We start from the raw sequence: 16122 nt of genomic DNA, 5'->3' as shown, positions 1-16122 counted from the left end.
GGTCCTCTAAAAGTTGTTTCGATTGAGGCGTGAACAGACTCTGTCAGTAACCTGATTTTGTGTCTTTTTTTATAGGCCAGGGCACCTCCAACCTCATCTCATCAATTAGAACACCTAGCTCTAAATAGCTTTTATAGAAGGCATTACCCCAGAAGTTCACAATTTTTTTGAAACAAAACTGTGTTTGTTTAAATGGTGTATCAGTATTGACAAGTAGTAGTACAATTATTTGTATTATTATTTTAGGCAGATTGTGTTTGTCTATTATTGTGACTTAGATGAAGATCAGACCATAAATTATGCGTAATTAATGCAGAAAAACAGGTAATTGTAAAGTGTTTACAAACATTTTCTTGCAACTGTAAGTACCAGCACCAATCCCTGTAGAACACCACAGGATATCTAGCCAGAATAACACCCTCCATTACTACCCTGTCTTCTATAAGCATGCAAATTCTAAATCAAAACTATGACGTGACTGTGGATCCTAGACATCTTAACCTGCATCAGCCTATAGGAGGGATCATATGAATGACCTTACTTCAATACCCAATGCTTTGTTGACCCCTGGTCATTTAGACAGTATATTAAAAGATACCACAGATTTGATACCCAATTCTGACCTAAGGTCTGCATTAAGTTAGAAATTAATTCTCCTTAAGCTAAAGAAATAATACAGAATTTCAGTTTAGTAGGAGATAAATGACAAACATTTAATTATCACCTTTTTGGATCCCCTCTGGATGCTGCAGTTTTTGCAGGACACATTCTTACTATCCCAATGATCAGCAGCTCCACAGGTTTGACACAAGTCAGGATCACACTCACGTACAGCAAGGTAACAAGGACATTGCTTGGTGTTACATTGTGCCTTGCAACGACAACCAGGAAATCTGTTCTGACCTAATAGAAAAAGATGTAGCTGAATTAACTATTTTGCTGTGGAATTTAAAACTAATCAAGACCAACATGTCCTATCTTAAAAAAAACTTCACCATACATGCTCACCTTCGGTTTGAACATAAATGGTTAACTCCATTTAAGTACAGGATTTGTTTCTCTGCTCCTACTTATATAACATACGAATGCAAATCCTACAATGAATAGGTTGACCTCAATAAACTTTCATAGGATTACAATTAATAAATGGTTGGAATAATAAAAAATAATGTTATCTAGTTTCTTTTTCTGTCTTAAAATGTTAACCTGATACATTGAAGAGAAATTATTCAGTGCATTAAAAAAGCAGTCAGAAATGTACATTAAAAGCTGGCTAGGACTGTGCCAACCCATACATTTTACAGCAATGCACCTTACTAGTACCGTGTTAAAAATTTGGTATATTGATCATGACAGTTATACTTCTGCAAATGAGTACACCCTTCTGTAGATCTATTATTAATGAATTGAGCTGATGAGCCCAAAGTGACTGATTTTAAGATGCCAGTAACTCACCTTCGCCTCTTCTTCCCGTTAGTAGAAATAGTTCTGCTGGGCTTAGTAGCTAGGCCACATACGAAGACCAGATACTGGACTTGAATGGCAGAGGCTATTTGAGACGCATGCCATTGGGAACACTTAATAGGTATTGGAAACTGATCCTCACTACCTCCCCAGCTATGACAACCTTAGGAACCCCTCTGGAAATGTAGTATTTTTTCTGCCATTGTTAAAGATGGGTATTGCCCAGTTAACCTTTCAAAGACCTTATTGGTAGGTACCTTACATCTGCTGCCTGCATTTCTGGCTGCCTTCATACAGCTGACAGATATATTGTTATTTTTGAGACAACAATTTTCTGCCACGTTCACAGGATGTGAGTTTCCACTGGGTTAAATGACAGAGAATAGAAGATGCCATAAGACCATATGACATAGGAGCAGAATTAGGTCATTCAGCCCATTGAGTCTGCTCTTTGATCATTGGTGCTTTATTATCTATCTCAACCCTGCTCTCCGGCCTTCTCCCTGTAATCTCTGACACCCTTACTAATCAACCACCGCTTTAAAAATACCCAGTGACTTGGCCTCCACAGTTCAATAGATTTCAATGAGATTTTCCACCCCCTCCCCAATACTTCTAAACTCCAGTGAGTACAAGCCTAGAGCCATCAAACTAAGTTGGCAGTTAATAGCTCCCATTCATTCAAACAACCTACTAACCTTTCCCCAGCAATGTTTTAATCTTAATTTCAATTATTTAAATTGACTAATTTTTTGTCATTTTAAAAAATGCAACAAAAATGTTTTTAAACTTTACCAATCTTTGTAAATATCCAAAGATTATCTGAATGTTTGAGAGTATCTAAGATATTCAACTATTCCATTACTCCACCATAGTAATATTGCTACCAACGAGAAGTAGCTATCAAAAGTGATTCTGGTGTCCCATGAGCAACCCACACCAAGAAAACCACAGCAAAAGCATGCTCACAGAAGGTGATGGCAATGACATGTTGAGATAAAGAGCACAGCAAAAGAAAAAGCAATAAGTCTGTTTCGTTTTTCTCATAAGAGGGCAGAGTTCAATTAAGATCACAAAATCTAAGTGTACAGAAGATTGACTATGAACATGTTCATTGAATGAAGTTCATGGATTGAAACTGGTTGGAAATTTGAGCCTCCAGGTCAGCATGATATTTGACAAAATACTTTGCTTAGTATTTGTCAAGTTAGTAAAACTCTGCTTCAGACTAAAGTTTCCAAACTGGTGGGATGGACTGCATGGAAATGTAGAAGGGTGCAGTTAGCAGTTTGGGAATCTTTGTACTGAACCACTCATTCTAAGTCAAATATAAAATCTGCTGTGTTGCTAAAGAGTTTACATAGAAAGGCACATTATACGTATAGTACATTTACTATTTTGCTGTTAAAAGTATATACCCAATAACAATACAAAGTTTAATACTATTAAACAGCACTTTGACAATGTTACTTTGGGATAGAAGAGGTTTACCAGGATGTTGCCTGGTTTATCTATCTAAACCAAATCTATCCCAAATCCTGTTCACATGCTACCTGCAGAAGCTCTCGATCCAGCAATGCCTAAATTTAAAAAGCAAATGATACAAATTAGGAGTTGGTCACCCAGGCCTCTCAAGTCTGCCTGACCATTCCATACAATTATGCCTGATCTGACTGCAACCTCAACTCACTCACCCTTCTAACCACAGTGAGCTTTCATCCCACCTGCTTTTCCAAACAAAAGTACTTCAGTTAGTCTAAACAATAATCAATAACTCTGCTCTTTGAAGAATTCCAAAGACTTGCTGCCCCACAGTAAGACCCTAGATAAAAATCCTCATACTGAAAACACTCCACAACCTCTTTTCCACTCTTGCTACCCGTGACAATTTCTTAACTCCTCCAATTCTGGCTTGATATTCCTGAATTTAATCACTCAAGCAATAGTATCAGTCCCTTTAATCCCTTCCCAGGTCTGGAATTCTTTTTATAAAACTTGCATTGCTCTAATTCTTTCATATTTTTGACATACTTAACATATAACATGGGATCAGGCCCTTTGGCCCACAATGTTACACTGAACCAATTAAATTTGTATTTAAATGGATAACTAATTTCTTCTGCCTACAGAATGTCCATTTCCCTCACATACACATGCCCAGCTAAACATGCCTTAAAAGTCTCTAAAGTCTCTGTTTCTACCAGCACCCCCGGCAGTGCACTCCAGACACCCACCACTCTATGTAAAAAAAAAACACTTGCTTCTCAAATCTTCTTTGAAATTATCCTCTCACCTTAAATGCATGCCCTCTGATATTAGGCATTTCAATGATAGTCTGCCTGCTCTATCTATGCCTATCCTCCCAAGAAAACAACCCAACCTCCCATTATAGCATATGCCCTCTAAACCAGGCAACATCCTGGTAAACCTCTTCTACGCCCTCTCCAAAGTTTCGACATCCTTCTTATAGTGGGTTGACCAGATGCAACCCAACTAGAATTTTATAAAGCTGCAAAATAACTTCCTGACTTTTGGACCTGAAGTCTTGACTAATAAAGGCAAGTGTGCTATATGCCTTATTAACCACTTTCAGGGAGCTATGATCCCTCTGCTCATCAACACTATTAAGGATCTTGCACTTAACAGTGTACTATTTGCATTTGACCTCCCAAGGTGCAATATTTAACATTTGGCTGGGTTAAACTCCATTCTGCTATTTCTCTGCCCAGACCTGCAACTGATCTATATCCCATTGTATTTTTTGCCAGTCTTCTATCCATAACACTACCCATCTTGCCACAAAATAGAAGGATGTTCCTTTAGAACAGATGAGAAAAAATTTCTTTAGCCAGAGGGTTCTGAATCTGTGGAATTCGTTGCCATATACGGCTGTGGAGACCAAGACAGTGAGTATATTTAAAGCAGAGGTTTATAGATTATTGAATAGTAAGGATGTCAAAGGTTATTGGGATTGGGGTTGAGGGGGAAAAATAAAGCTATGTTCAAATAATGGAACAGATTTGATGGGCTGAATAGTCTAATTCCACTCCTATGTCTTAAGGTTAGCACAGATATCATGGACCGAAGGGCCTGTTCCTGTGCTATATTAGTCTACAAAATGAATATCAGATCCCCTACATTTGTCTAGAAAGGATCTCCTACCCATTCAAATATAATGTCTGCAAGCCTATGCTGCAGTCTTCACAGTTCTGTGGACTACATGCTTCTGGCATGGATCATGCACACAGATAAAGACTGTGTTATTTATAAAGCTGGTGATCAATCATCTCTCTTGTGTCTACAATTGAACTGTGGCAATGACCTAGCAGGAGGAGGCAAGAAAAACTGAATGTAGGAGCAAAAGCATTTGTAAAAGCTGGGTAGTAATAAAAATAGAACACAAAGGAGAAACATGTGCAGCATACACAATTTACCAGAACCATTGTTATGGTACAACATCAAAGGTACAACTATAAATAAGGCAAAAAAAAGTACCCTGAAAACATTGCAAAGTCATGTTCCCATCCTGGTAGTAGGGTTAACTGAGATGTATGAGCAGCAAAAGTACACCATGAAACCAGATAACCTTCTACATCTTGTGAGCTGCAACACCAGCAAAAGGAACAATCATAAAATTATGCTCCTCTATTAGCAGGTCACTTTAATCCTATACTTAGTGGCTAAGTTAGTTGCTTAGAGAAATCCATCAGCGTTGAAACTTTAATATTGACAACAGAAATAAACTTCTGTGTTTTTCTCCTTTCAAGTCAATGTGCTAAAGCCAATTTGATCACAAATGTCATTACAGCAACAGTCAGTTATTCCAAGATGGCTATTGTACAATACCATCTCTGGTCTCTGCAGCAAAGTCAGATGTATGAATAGATGGTCAAATCAGTTGGCTCCTGCAGTGAAGAGTCAATATAGACATGACTTTGCAAATTACTAAGTATCAATGTTTTAAAAATGACACAGCTTTAAATATTTCAGAACTAAAATCAAAACTGCCATAGGGTCACTTAAAATGGTAGTGTCCAGGCAATAATAAAAATTGTTATGCTCAAATAACTTGGATGATAACAGTCAAAACATCATTTTGCCTAGCTATGGAATACATAATCAAGATGGATTTGCTGGGGAGAAAACCCAATAAACTCCCCTCCAAAATAACACTATTGCTATACATTATACCTACATTCAGAGCTGCACTGACAGAACTTTTCACAGAAGTTTTGAGCCATGACACAAGGACAGGAGCTGTCACAGGGCTGACGCGGGTGATCACAAGGCTGGTAGTTGTAAACATGATTGGATGAACCATCTAGGTAAAAGAACCAAAATAAGAATCAGCAAATTGAGTCTCTTTATACAGACTGTCATACTTTTATGATTCAAATTAATTACCAACCTTTTTTCAGTTGTATTTTTCTACAGTGTGCTGCCCACAATCTGAAATAAGTAGATAATCATCATTAGATGGTAATATTTAACAAAACAAAACCGTATCATAAATACTATCCCATTTTATCCTATCTCAGACATTTGACATTCTGCTATTCAGATGGGTAAACGTAAAGGACAAGTTTTCCAAGGTTCTTTACCAAAATGAAAAGCAATTTTCTATATTTGCAAATGCCTATGGTTCCATTCATCCGAAACTAAGGCACTATAACATTTGATAAAATATTTCCAGGAAATGCTCAGCTGTAAAAAAAAACCTTTGAAAAGTAAATGCAATTTTCAATGTAAAAATATCACACTTTAGAGTACTTAGTTACATAGAAAACCTACAGCACAATACAGGCTCTTCGGCCCACAAAGTTGAGCCGAACACGTCCCTACCTTAGAAATTACTAGGCTTACCTATAGCCCTCTATTTTACTAAGCTCCATGTACCTATCTAAAAGCCTCTTAAAAGACCCTATCGTATCCGCCTCCACCACCGTTGCCGGCAGCCCATTCCACGCACTCACCACTCTCTGAGTAAAAAACTTACCCATGACATCTCCTCTGTATCTACTCCTCAGCATCTTAAACCTGTGTCCTCTTGTGGCAACCATTTCAGCCCTAGGAAAAAGCCTCTGACTATCCACACGATCAATTCCTCGCATCATCTTGTACACCTCTATCAGGTCAATTCTCATCCTCCTTCGCTCCAAGGAGAAAAAGCTGAGTTCACTCAACCCATTCTCTTAAGGCATGCTCCCCAATCCAGGCAACATCTTTGTAAATCTCCTCTGCACCCTTTCTATGGCTTAACACATCCTTCCTGCAGTAAGGCAACCAGAAGTGAGCACAGTACTCCAAATGGGGTCTGACCAGGGTCCTATATAACTGCAACATTACCCCTCGGCTCCTAAATTCAATTCCACGATTGATGAAGGCCAATACAGCAAACGCCTTCTTAACCACAGAGTCAACCTGCGCAGCTGCTTTGAACGTCCTATGGACTCGGACCCCAAGATCCCTCTGATCTTGGTTAACTCCCAAACCACACAGAAGATCTGAACTAAAAAGCAAACTGTTTCATTGTCTGTGAAGAAAAGTAGTCAGAGGAAAGCAAAGGCATTGCAATTATATAGAAACATTACATAACTAACATACTTTTACAGCCAAGGTTTCTAAATAACATACATGTAGATGCAATTTGCGAAGAAGGTTCCAATTATCACTATGATTACTATCAGATAATTGATTATAAAAGATACTTATTAAAGAGTAAATATCGACAAAAACCTTGGGGGGGGGGGGGGGCGGTGGTGGAATGATTGCTGCTTTGCTTCGAAATAATACTTTGTGTCTTCCAGGGTGAACGAGGAAATTCAGTTTATTGTTTCAACCAAAAGATGATATCACTTCAGAGTGGCGTGTCAGCCTAGATTTTGGCCTTCAGATCTTTGAAGTAAAACTTGCAAACTTTGATTTGGAGTGAAAGGATTGATCAAATACTGAGCTATGTCCATCAAGAACACCTGCCAACCCGGCCATGGTCTCCTCTTGCTGTTGCCATCAGGAAGGTAGTACAGAAGCCCCAGAACCCACACCACCAGGTTCAGAAACTGGTGATACCCCTCAACATCAGGCTCTTGAACCAGAGGAGATAACTTCACTCACCTCATCACTACACTGTTACCACAACCTATGGACACATTCTCAAAGACTCGTCACCTATGTTCTTGATATTTATTATTTATTCATTTGTTATTTCTTCTTTCTTTTAGTATTTGCAGTTTGTTGCCTTTTGCACATTGGTTGTTTGTCAAACCAAATGTCTTGCTTACAACTTTTTAATTGCGATGTCAATATCTACAACCCAATTGAGAATTTTTTTCCAATTAGGTCTGTCTCTCTAATGGGATAATGCATGAAATTATAAGCAAGGAGCACTGTGTCACATATGACTCACCGTCTGTGACAATAGGTTCTGTTTTGAGGTTGACCAACACTCCACGTTTAATGGCCTGAGAACCAAGTCTTCCTCAGCCAGTGTAAGGTTATAAACATTACAGCTCTTGAATCTTGCAAATAATCCAAGCTATAAAAGGAAACAGTAGGAATATGACAATTTGTTTGTGTTGGCTTTTACTGCTGATTTGCAGCAATCCTGTTTTGAACCTCTCCTGTGAGATTTGTGAATAACCACATGTTCATATTTTCTCTTGGCAAAGATCCTTTGTTGAAGCAGCCTTGTGAATATTGTGACTGCTAGACTTCTGCATCTACACAAATCTTTGATGACTGACTGTAGTCAGCACTGAGCATTATTAGACCAAAAGACATAGGAACAGAATTAGGCCATCTGGCCCATCAAGTCTGTTCTGCCATTCAATCAAGGCTGAACCTTTTTACTATCTCCTGCTCAAATCCAGTTCCCAGCCTTCTCCCCATAACCTTTGATGCCATGTCCAATCAAGAACCAATCAATCTCTGCCTTAAATACACCCAGCGACCTGGCCTTCACAGCTGCATGTGGCAACAAATCCACACATTCACCACCCTCTGGCTAAAGAAATTTCTCAGCATCCCTGTTCTGAAAGGGTGCCCCTTAATCTTGAGGCTGTGCCCTCTTGTCCTAGACTCTCCCACCATGGGAAACATCCTTCACCACATCTATTCTGTCTAGGCCTTTCAACATTCGAAGGTTTCAATGAGATCCCCCTCATCCTTCTGAATTCCAGCGAGTACAGGCCCAAAGCCATCAAACATTCCTCGTATAACCCTTTCATTCCTGGAGTCTTCCTTGTGAACCTCTCTGGACCCTCTCCAATGCCAGCACATCTTTTCTATGTTGATGGGCCCAAAACTGTTCACAATACTCAAGGTGAGGCCTCACCAATGCCTTATAAAGCCTCAGTATCACATCCTTGCTCTTGTATTCTAGACCTCTTGAAATGAATGCCAACATGGCATTTGCCTTCCTCACCACAGACTCAATCTGCAAATTAACCTTCAAGGTTGTTCTGTACAAGGACTCCCAGGTCCCTTTGCATCTCAGATTCCTGGATTTTCAATGTTCCTCCTACATTTTGAGCGGAGTGAGGGGTGCTTTGGAGGCTGATGATATCGGGATGCCATTTTTTGTGCCATGGGGGGAGGGGGGTGGTTGTTGAGGTTGAACAACTTCCATGTTCATCTTTCATCCTTGTCTTGTGGCTATCTTGAAAAGGTGAATTTCAGAGCTGTACATGGATACATGCTTCAATAATAAATGAACATTTCAACCTGTGAACCAGAATATTTTTGCAGAATAAATTGGTAAATTTAATTTGGCACAGCAAACAAGCAAATAAGGTAAGCTCCATTTCATTTTAAGGTTAAGAATGCATATCAAAAATTATTCTTGCCTATGCTTTCTCTTCTTTTTTCTTGGAGGCGTATCAGCATCCTCAGCAGGGACACGAGCAATAATATTAGACTCCTTTACTGCAAACTCGTATACCTAAATGAGACAATAGCTCATGTCAACAAATGACTGTGTAGAATGTAAAAAAGTACCGATTTCTTGGTTACATCGGAAACACTGATCAGATAAATTTGGATTTAATTTATTTATTTTTTGTGGTGTCATATATAATTGATGTAAAAAATTATATTGCACTAATCTTAACCAGAGATTTATTGTATTTGTCATACTATCAAGACATAGTCTTGACCAATTTGTTTCTTCAATTTTAATATTCAAGTCACTTTCCCATTTTTGTCTTAACTTATGGATTCCTTGTTTAATTGCCTGTTTTTGAATCAAGCTATACATACAAGAAATAAATTTTTTAGTTTTTCCGTTTTGAATTAAAGTTTCTATTTCATTAGATTTCGGCAATAACATTGTTTGACCTAATTTTTCTCTTAAATAAGCCCTTAATTGGAAGTAACAAGAAAGTGTTGTTTGATACTTTATATTTATTCTTTAATTGATCAAATGACATTAATATACCTCCTTCAAAACAATCTCCTATATATCTAATCCCTTTTTGAAACCAATTATATAAAAGTTGATTATCCATTGTAAAAGGAATAAGTCTATTTTGAATTACAGATCTCTTTGCTAATTCAACCTTTTTGGACATATTTAAGAGTTTTATTGGAACACAACTTCCACATAATCCAATATTATTTTTATTAGGCGATATTGAAGGGATAAAATCGAAACCCAAATTGAATAAATATCAGAAAGAATTCATAAAAATTGCACTGGCAGCAGCCAAAAAGGCTATTGCAGTTACTTGGAAATCGGATTCATAATTAAGTATAGATCGTTGGGAAGAATGAAATTTCCAGCTGTATTCCACTTGAAAAAATTACTTATAATTTAAGAGATAAATATGAAACATTTTTGAAAATTTGGCGCCCTTATTTACAAAAGACAGGATTAAATATATAGGTGCTCCAAAGATAAAATAATTGGTAATTTGGGGAAATAAATAAATATATATACTAAAGTTATTACGAACTCCATGGAGCATGTGGGGATCTTCCGATATCCAGGCACTCTTTCTTTCTTTTTTTTTCTTTTTGTTTTTTTTCTATAGGGATGTTAGGGGGAGGGGCTAAGGGGAGGGGGAAGGGTATATATTTTTTTCTTTCTGTAATCATTTGAAAACTCAATTAAAAAAAACCAAAACAAATGACTGTGATACAAATTACGTTTCTGGCCAACTATTCCCCTACACCCACACTGGACTCCCTACAATTCGCCTACCGACACAACCGATCGACAGATGATGCAATAGTCACAGCTCTACACACCATCCTTACACATCTGAAGAAGAGGGATGCTTCTGTGAGAATGCTGTTCTTGGACCGCAGTTCAGCATTCAACGCCATAATTCACAAAAAGCTCAGAGACCTTGGCCTTCACCCTGCCTTGTGTAGCTGGCTCAAGGACTTCCAGTCAGGTCACCGGCAGGTAGTAAAAGAGAGCTCCCTCATATCTGCCCCTCTGACTCTCAACACAGGTGCCCCTCAGGGCTGTGTACTAAGCCCCCTCCTTTACTCTCGGTATATCCATGACCATGGCACCACCCACAGCTCCAATCTGCTAATTAAATTGGTTGATGACACTACACTGATTGGCCTAATCTCAAATAATAATCAGGTAGCCTACAGAGAAGAAGTCATCACCCTGACATAGTGCTGTCAAGAAAACAATTTCTCCCTCAATGTCACAAAAACAAAGGAGCTGGTTGTGGACTACAGGAGCAATGGAGACAGGCTAGCCCCTATTGACATCAATGGATCTGGGATTAAGAGGGTGAACAGCTTCAAGTTCCTCTGCATAAACATCATCGAGGATCTCACGTGGTCTATACATACCAGCTGTGTGGTAAAAAAGGCACACCAGCTTCCCTTTCACCTCAGATGGTTGAAGTTTGGTGTGGGCCCCCAAATCCTAAGAACTTTCTATAGGGGCACAATTCAGAGCATTCTGCCCGGCTGCACCACAGCCTGGCATAAGAACTGCACTTCCCTCAATTGCAGGACTCTGCAGAGAGTGCTGCGGACAGCCCATCGCATCTGTAGATGTGAACTTCCCACTATTCAGGACATTTACAAAGACAGGTGTGTAAAAAGGGCCTGAAGGATCATTGGGGACCCGAGTCACCCCAACCACAAACTAACTGTTCCAGCTTCTACCATCGGGGAAAAGGTACCACAACATAAAAGCCAGGACCAACAGGAGCTATTCTGAAGAAGCTCCAGGACAGCTTCTGCCACCAGGCCATCAGACTGCTTAACTCATGCTGATACAACTGCATTCCTATGTTATATTGACTATTCTGTTGTACATACTACTTATTATAAATTTCACATTTAGACCGAGACATAACGTAAAGATTTTTACTCAAGGAATAAAGTCAATTTAAGTGTCTGTATGATGGAAAAATACAACTTTGTTTCAGATGTGATCAAAATCGAATCCATCAGAAATCAATTAGAACAATTTTTAATATAGCAACATTAAAATATGCTTCAATTAAGACTCTGTTCATTTTTCAAAACCATTTGGTGCTGAATATCAATCCATTGAATATCCTTATTGTACAAGGATTGTATTTTTTCCCCATAAGACCACAAGACATAGGAGCAGAATTAGGCTATTTGATCGTGGCTGATCCATTTCCTTCCCAAACCTTTTCTCCTGCCTTCTCCCTGTAACCTTTCATGCCCTAACTAATCAAGAACCTATCAACCTCCACCTTAAATAAGCTCAATGACCCTGCCTTCTCGAGCAATGAATTCCAGATTCAGCACTCTCTGGCTAAAGAAATTCCACCTCACCTCCATTCTAAATGGAGATCTTTCTTTTCTGAGGTTGTGTCCTCTGATCCGAGACTCCCCCACTATAGGAAACATCACCTCCACATCCACTCTATCTAGAACTTTCAACATTCAATAGGTTTCAATGAGATCCCATCTCATTCTTCTAAATTTCTACAAGTACAGGCCAACATGATAAGCCTTTCATTCTCAGAAACATTTTTGAATGGATTAACTACTCAAGAGATCGGCATTTCATAAATACATGCGATTTGCTTTGTTTACTCAAAAAATGAACAGGATAAATCACTTATTTCTTTCACCAAATGTACCCAACACTGATTAGTGTCCCAATATTCTGTACTTCACCTGTCCACATGTTTTAGTTCCCAGCAACTTGGCTATCGCACAGAAGTTATTGTAGTAAGTGCCATGCAGAACTCTGAATAAAGAGGCTTCAGCTCCACTCCACTCTACATCAGAAAGATCAGAAGTGAGCTTCATCTTAATAGGAGTTTGACATCTGGAGTTCGCCTCTGAAAGAAATGACCTATAATTAGCAAAACTGTCTCAAATGGAAAACAAAGTCAGAATGCAAAAAGAAACTAAATATATTCAATATCCATTATATATTCTTACACCTACTTATGTAATTCAATTCTTTAACATATTAAATTAAACTACGGTGCAATTAATCAAGCCATTCAATTTGAATAGAAATATACAGTACAGTTAGGATATTTCTGAATTTTATAGTTAATTATGAGAATAAAAGCAAAGTATACCAGTGTTTTTTTTTATTGCGTCCTCGCCTATTCTTTCTTATTGCCAATTGGCAGGCTGAGGTTATGTGATCTGTTTTTTTGTGAGGGGGAGGGGTTGGGGGATTTGAGGTTTGCTAGTTTTTGCTTATTCTTCTTTTTGTGTGGGGGGGATTGCTGTCTTTCTTTCAACTACTTCTATGGTTTTCTGTATTTTTTTGGCTATCTGGAGAAGATAGATGTCAGAGTCATATTATGCAGACATACTTTGATAATAAAGTGAACCTTTGAACTCCTTACCCCATCACTGAACTACTCCCACAACCTTTGGACCCACTTTCAAAGACTCTTCATCTCATGATCTCAATATTTCTTGCTTATTTATATTATTTTTTCTTTCTTTTAGCATTTGCAGTTTGTTGTCCTTTGCACATTGGTTATTTGTCCTATTGGGTGCAGTTTTTCATTGATTCTATTGTGTTTCTTGTACTTACTGCGAATGCCCACAAGAAAACAAATCTCAGGGTTGGGTATGGTGATGTGTATGTGAACAGAAGTTGTCAGCAATGTTAACCACATGCTGGGCTTGCACAGTCAGCCAAGTTTTTTCATGCATCGTGAAGGGGAAGAGGAACTATGTGATATAATCTTGGATAGCGAATCCTCATCCAAGCTTTGCTACTAAATAATACACCATTGGCTCTTCATAATACCCAACATACTTCTAGTGATAATATTCTGTTACAACTAATAGGAATCTATTTCCAATGGCAATTGTGTCAATGGTGAATAGGTTGATTCTTTTCAATAGGTACTTATGCCAATGGTCTCTGTAAACAGCATTCTATTATAGCTCATCTGTCATTCTGGTAGATAGCTCTGTTGAGTCACACCTAGGATTCAATGCAATTTCCTCCCTTCACCCCATGCCACCAAACATCCTCCTCGCACACCATCATAAATGATTGTTTGTTAACCAATATTCCAAACTTATCTCCAAATTCCTAGACCTAGTACTCTGCATTGCCCTTAGCAACTGGATCCTTGACTTCCCGACCAACCGTAAGGATATGTAATAACACCTCCGCTGAGATTAATTGCAATACAAGTGACCCACAATGCTACATCCACAGCCCCTTACTCTGTACCTTATACACTCATGACTGTGGAGCCAGACTCTGTGCTAATTTCATCTGCAATCCACAGATGACACCAAAGTCAGTTGGATCTCAATGAGCATAGAAGGGAAAAAAGCCTAGGTGTCATGACATTAAACCAACAAACTTTCCTTCAATAGTAGCACAAATGCAGGGGCTGGTCATAGATCTTTATTTGTATCAATGGTACTAATTTAGAGATGGTTGAGAACTTCAAGGCCCTATTTTAAATATTTCTACTAGAACCATCATATGTACACTACAGTCTAGGAAGCACACCAACACCTCTATTTCCTCAAAAGGTTAAGAAAATTTGGCATGTTCCCGTACTGACTCTTGCCAATTTTTACAGATGTACTATAGAAAGCATACTATCACATGCATCACAGCTTGGTATGGCAATTTCTCTGCTTAAGATTGCAAGAAATTGCAGAGAAGACGTGAGACTACAGGTGCTGAATCTGAAGCATCACACAAAAAGCTGGCGGAACTCAGCAAATCAGGTAGCATTCAGGGAAGAAAATGGACAACTGGCATTTTGGATCAAGACTTCACCTGAGCTCTGCTTGTTAAACCAATCCAGTCCATCATATAAATTAACCTCCCTTCCACTGACTCCACCTACACTTCCCCTACCTCAGGAAAACAGACAAATTAATCAAGTGACCCCTTTCATCCTGGTCATTCTTTTTTCTCCCTATCCTGTCAGGCAAAGGACACAAAAGCCAGAGAATATACCAACAGGGTTAAGGACAGCTTCTATCCAGCTGTAATCAGTCTCCTGAACAGACCTTTCATGCACTGAAAAAAAGGGAACTCTTGATCTTCCAATCTACCTTGTTGTTACCTTTGCACTTTGTTTACCTACACTGCACTTTCCCGATAACACTTTATTCTGCATTGTTTTCTTTTTACTACTTCAATGTAAATAGAATAATCTGTTTAGATGCATATAGACAAAAGCATTTCACTATATATTTGCACATGTAACAATAAACTAATCGAGTATCAAAGCAAACTGTTGCAATTCAAAAATTTAGAAATTATGTACTATCTTGCCTTACTGAAGTCCAAGTATTCCATCAAATGGTTGATTATTCTATCTTCCAAGATATAATCTTAGAATTTTTCCAGACTTGCTAAACGTGACTTGCCTTTCTGATTCAGACCCATGCTGATTCTGCCTAAATCCTTTCATTTTCTAAATATCCTGTTACCAACTTGTAATCCTCCACAACCTGGATCAATATGTTGATGCCGTGTGGAGGCTTGCATGCTTCAAGGACTCCATTAAGTAATGCTACCCTCAGGGCCACTCATGTTGGAATGCCCGTAGACGAGATGCCAGATGAAGACTGATCCAACCCAGGCTCCCGAAAACACAGACTCGCATCTGCCTCTCACGAGCCACACTTAATTACGAGTCAAGCCAATTAATTATTAGTGTAAAGAGGAAGGCACCTGACATACGAAACAACAGGTAGTTAATTTCAGTATTTTCCCTACTAGAGCATCAGGGTACCTGGTCTAGTGATCCAATTTTCTCTATTCCTCCTTTGTTAAATAGTGGGGTTACGCATGCTACCTTCCAATACGTGGAACTGTTCGAGTCAAGTGGATTCCTGAGCAACAGCTGTCAGTCCTGATAATTTTATCATTAGCAATTTCTTTAAACTCCTCACTCACTTGATTTAGAGTTTTCCACTAATTTCAAAAATTGTCTCTGTGAAAGAAATACAAAATATTGGTGTAACTTTCTTCCATTTTCTTAATGTCAACATTAGTTATTCTGTTTTTGTGTAGGACACCCTCTTCTACTATAGGAAACATCCTCTTCACATCCAACAGATTTCAATGAGATTACTCCTTCAATCTTCTAAATTCAAGTACAAGACATCAATTGCTCCTCATACATTACCCATTTTATTCTTGAGATCATTCTCATGAACCGCCTCTGGCCCCTCTACCCTGCCAGCACATCC

The 16122-nt window shown here is 38.6% G+C and overlaps 1 protein-coding gene across 2 annotated transcripts in view; it reads right to left on the bottom strand.

Moving 5' to 3' along the window:
- Positions 1-16122, bottom strand: part of ezh2 (enhancer of zeste 2 polycomb repressive complex 2 subunit) — a 136244-nt gene that overhangs the window by 15787 nt on the left and 104335 nt on the right. For both annotated transcript variants that reach the window (XM_073054370.1, XM_073054371.1), the window contains exons 11-15: positions 12592-12758; positions 9309-9403; positions 5873-5913; positions 5660-5785; positions 725-903 (exon numbers count right to left, since the gene is read on the bottom strand). In XM_073054370.1, the coding sequence (XP_072910471.1) occupies positions 725-903; positions 5660-5785; positions 5873-5913; positions 9309-9403; positions 12592-12758 (608 nt within the window). The remainder of the gene's footprint in view (positions 1-724; positions 904-5659; positions 5786-5872; positions 5914-9308; positions 9404-12591; positions 12759-16122) is intronic.

This window comes from Hemitrygon akajei, chromosome 8 (assembly GCF_048418815.1).
Source record: "Hemitrygon akajei chromosome 8, sHemAka1.3, whole genome shotgun sequence".
In the NCBI taxonomy this organism is placed as follows: domain Eukaryota; kingdom Metazoa; phylum Chordata; class Chondrichthyes; order Myliobatiformes; family Dasyatidae; genus Hemitrygon; species Hemitrygon akajei.
The sequence above is the reverse complement of the archived record's forward strand: the minus strand, read 5'-3'. Positions and strand labels throughout refer to the sequence as shown.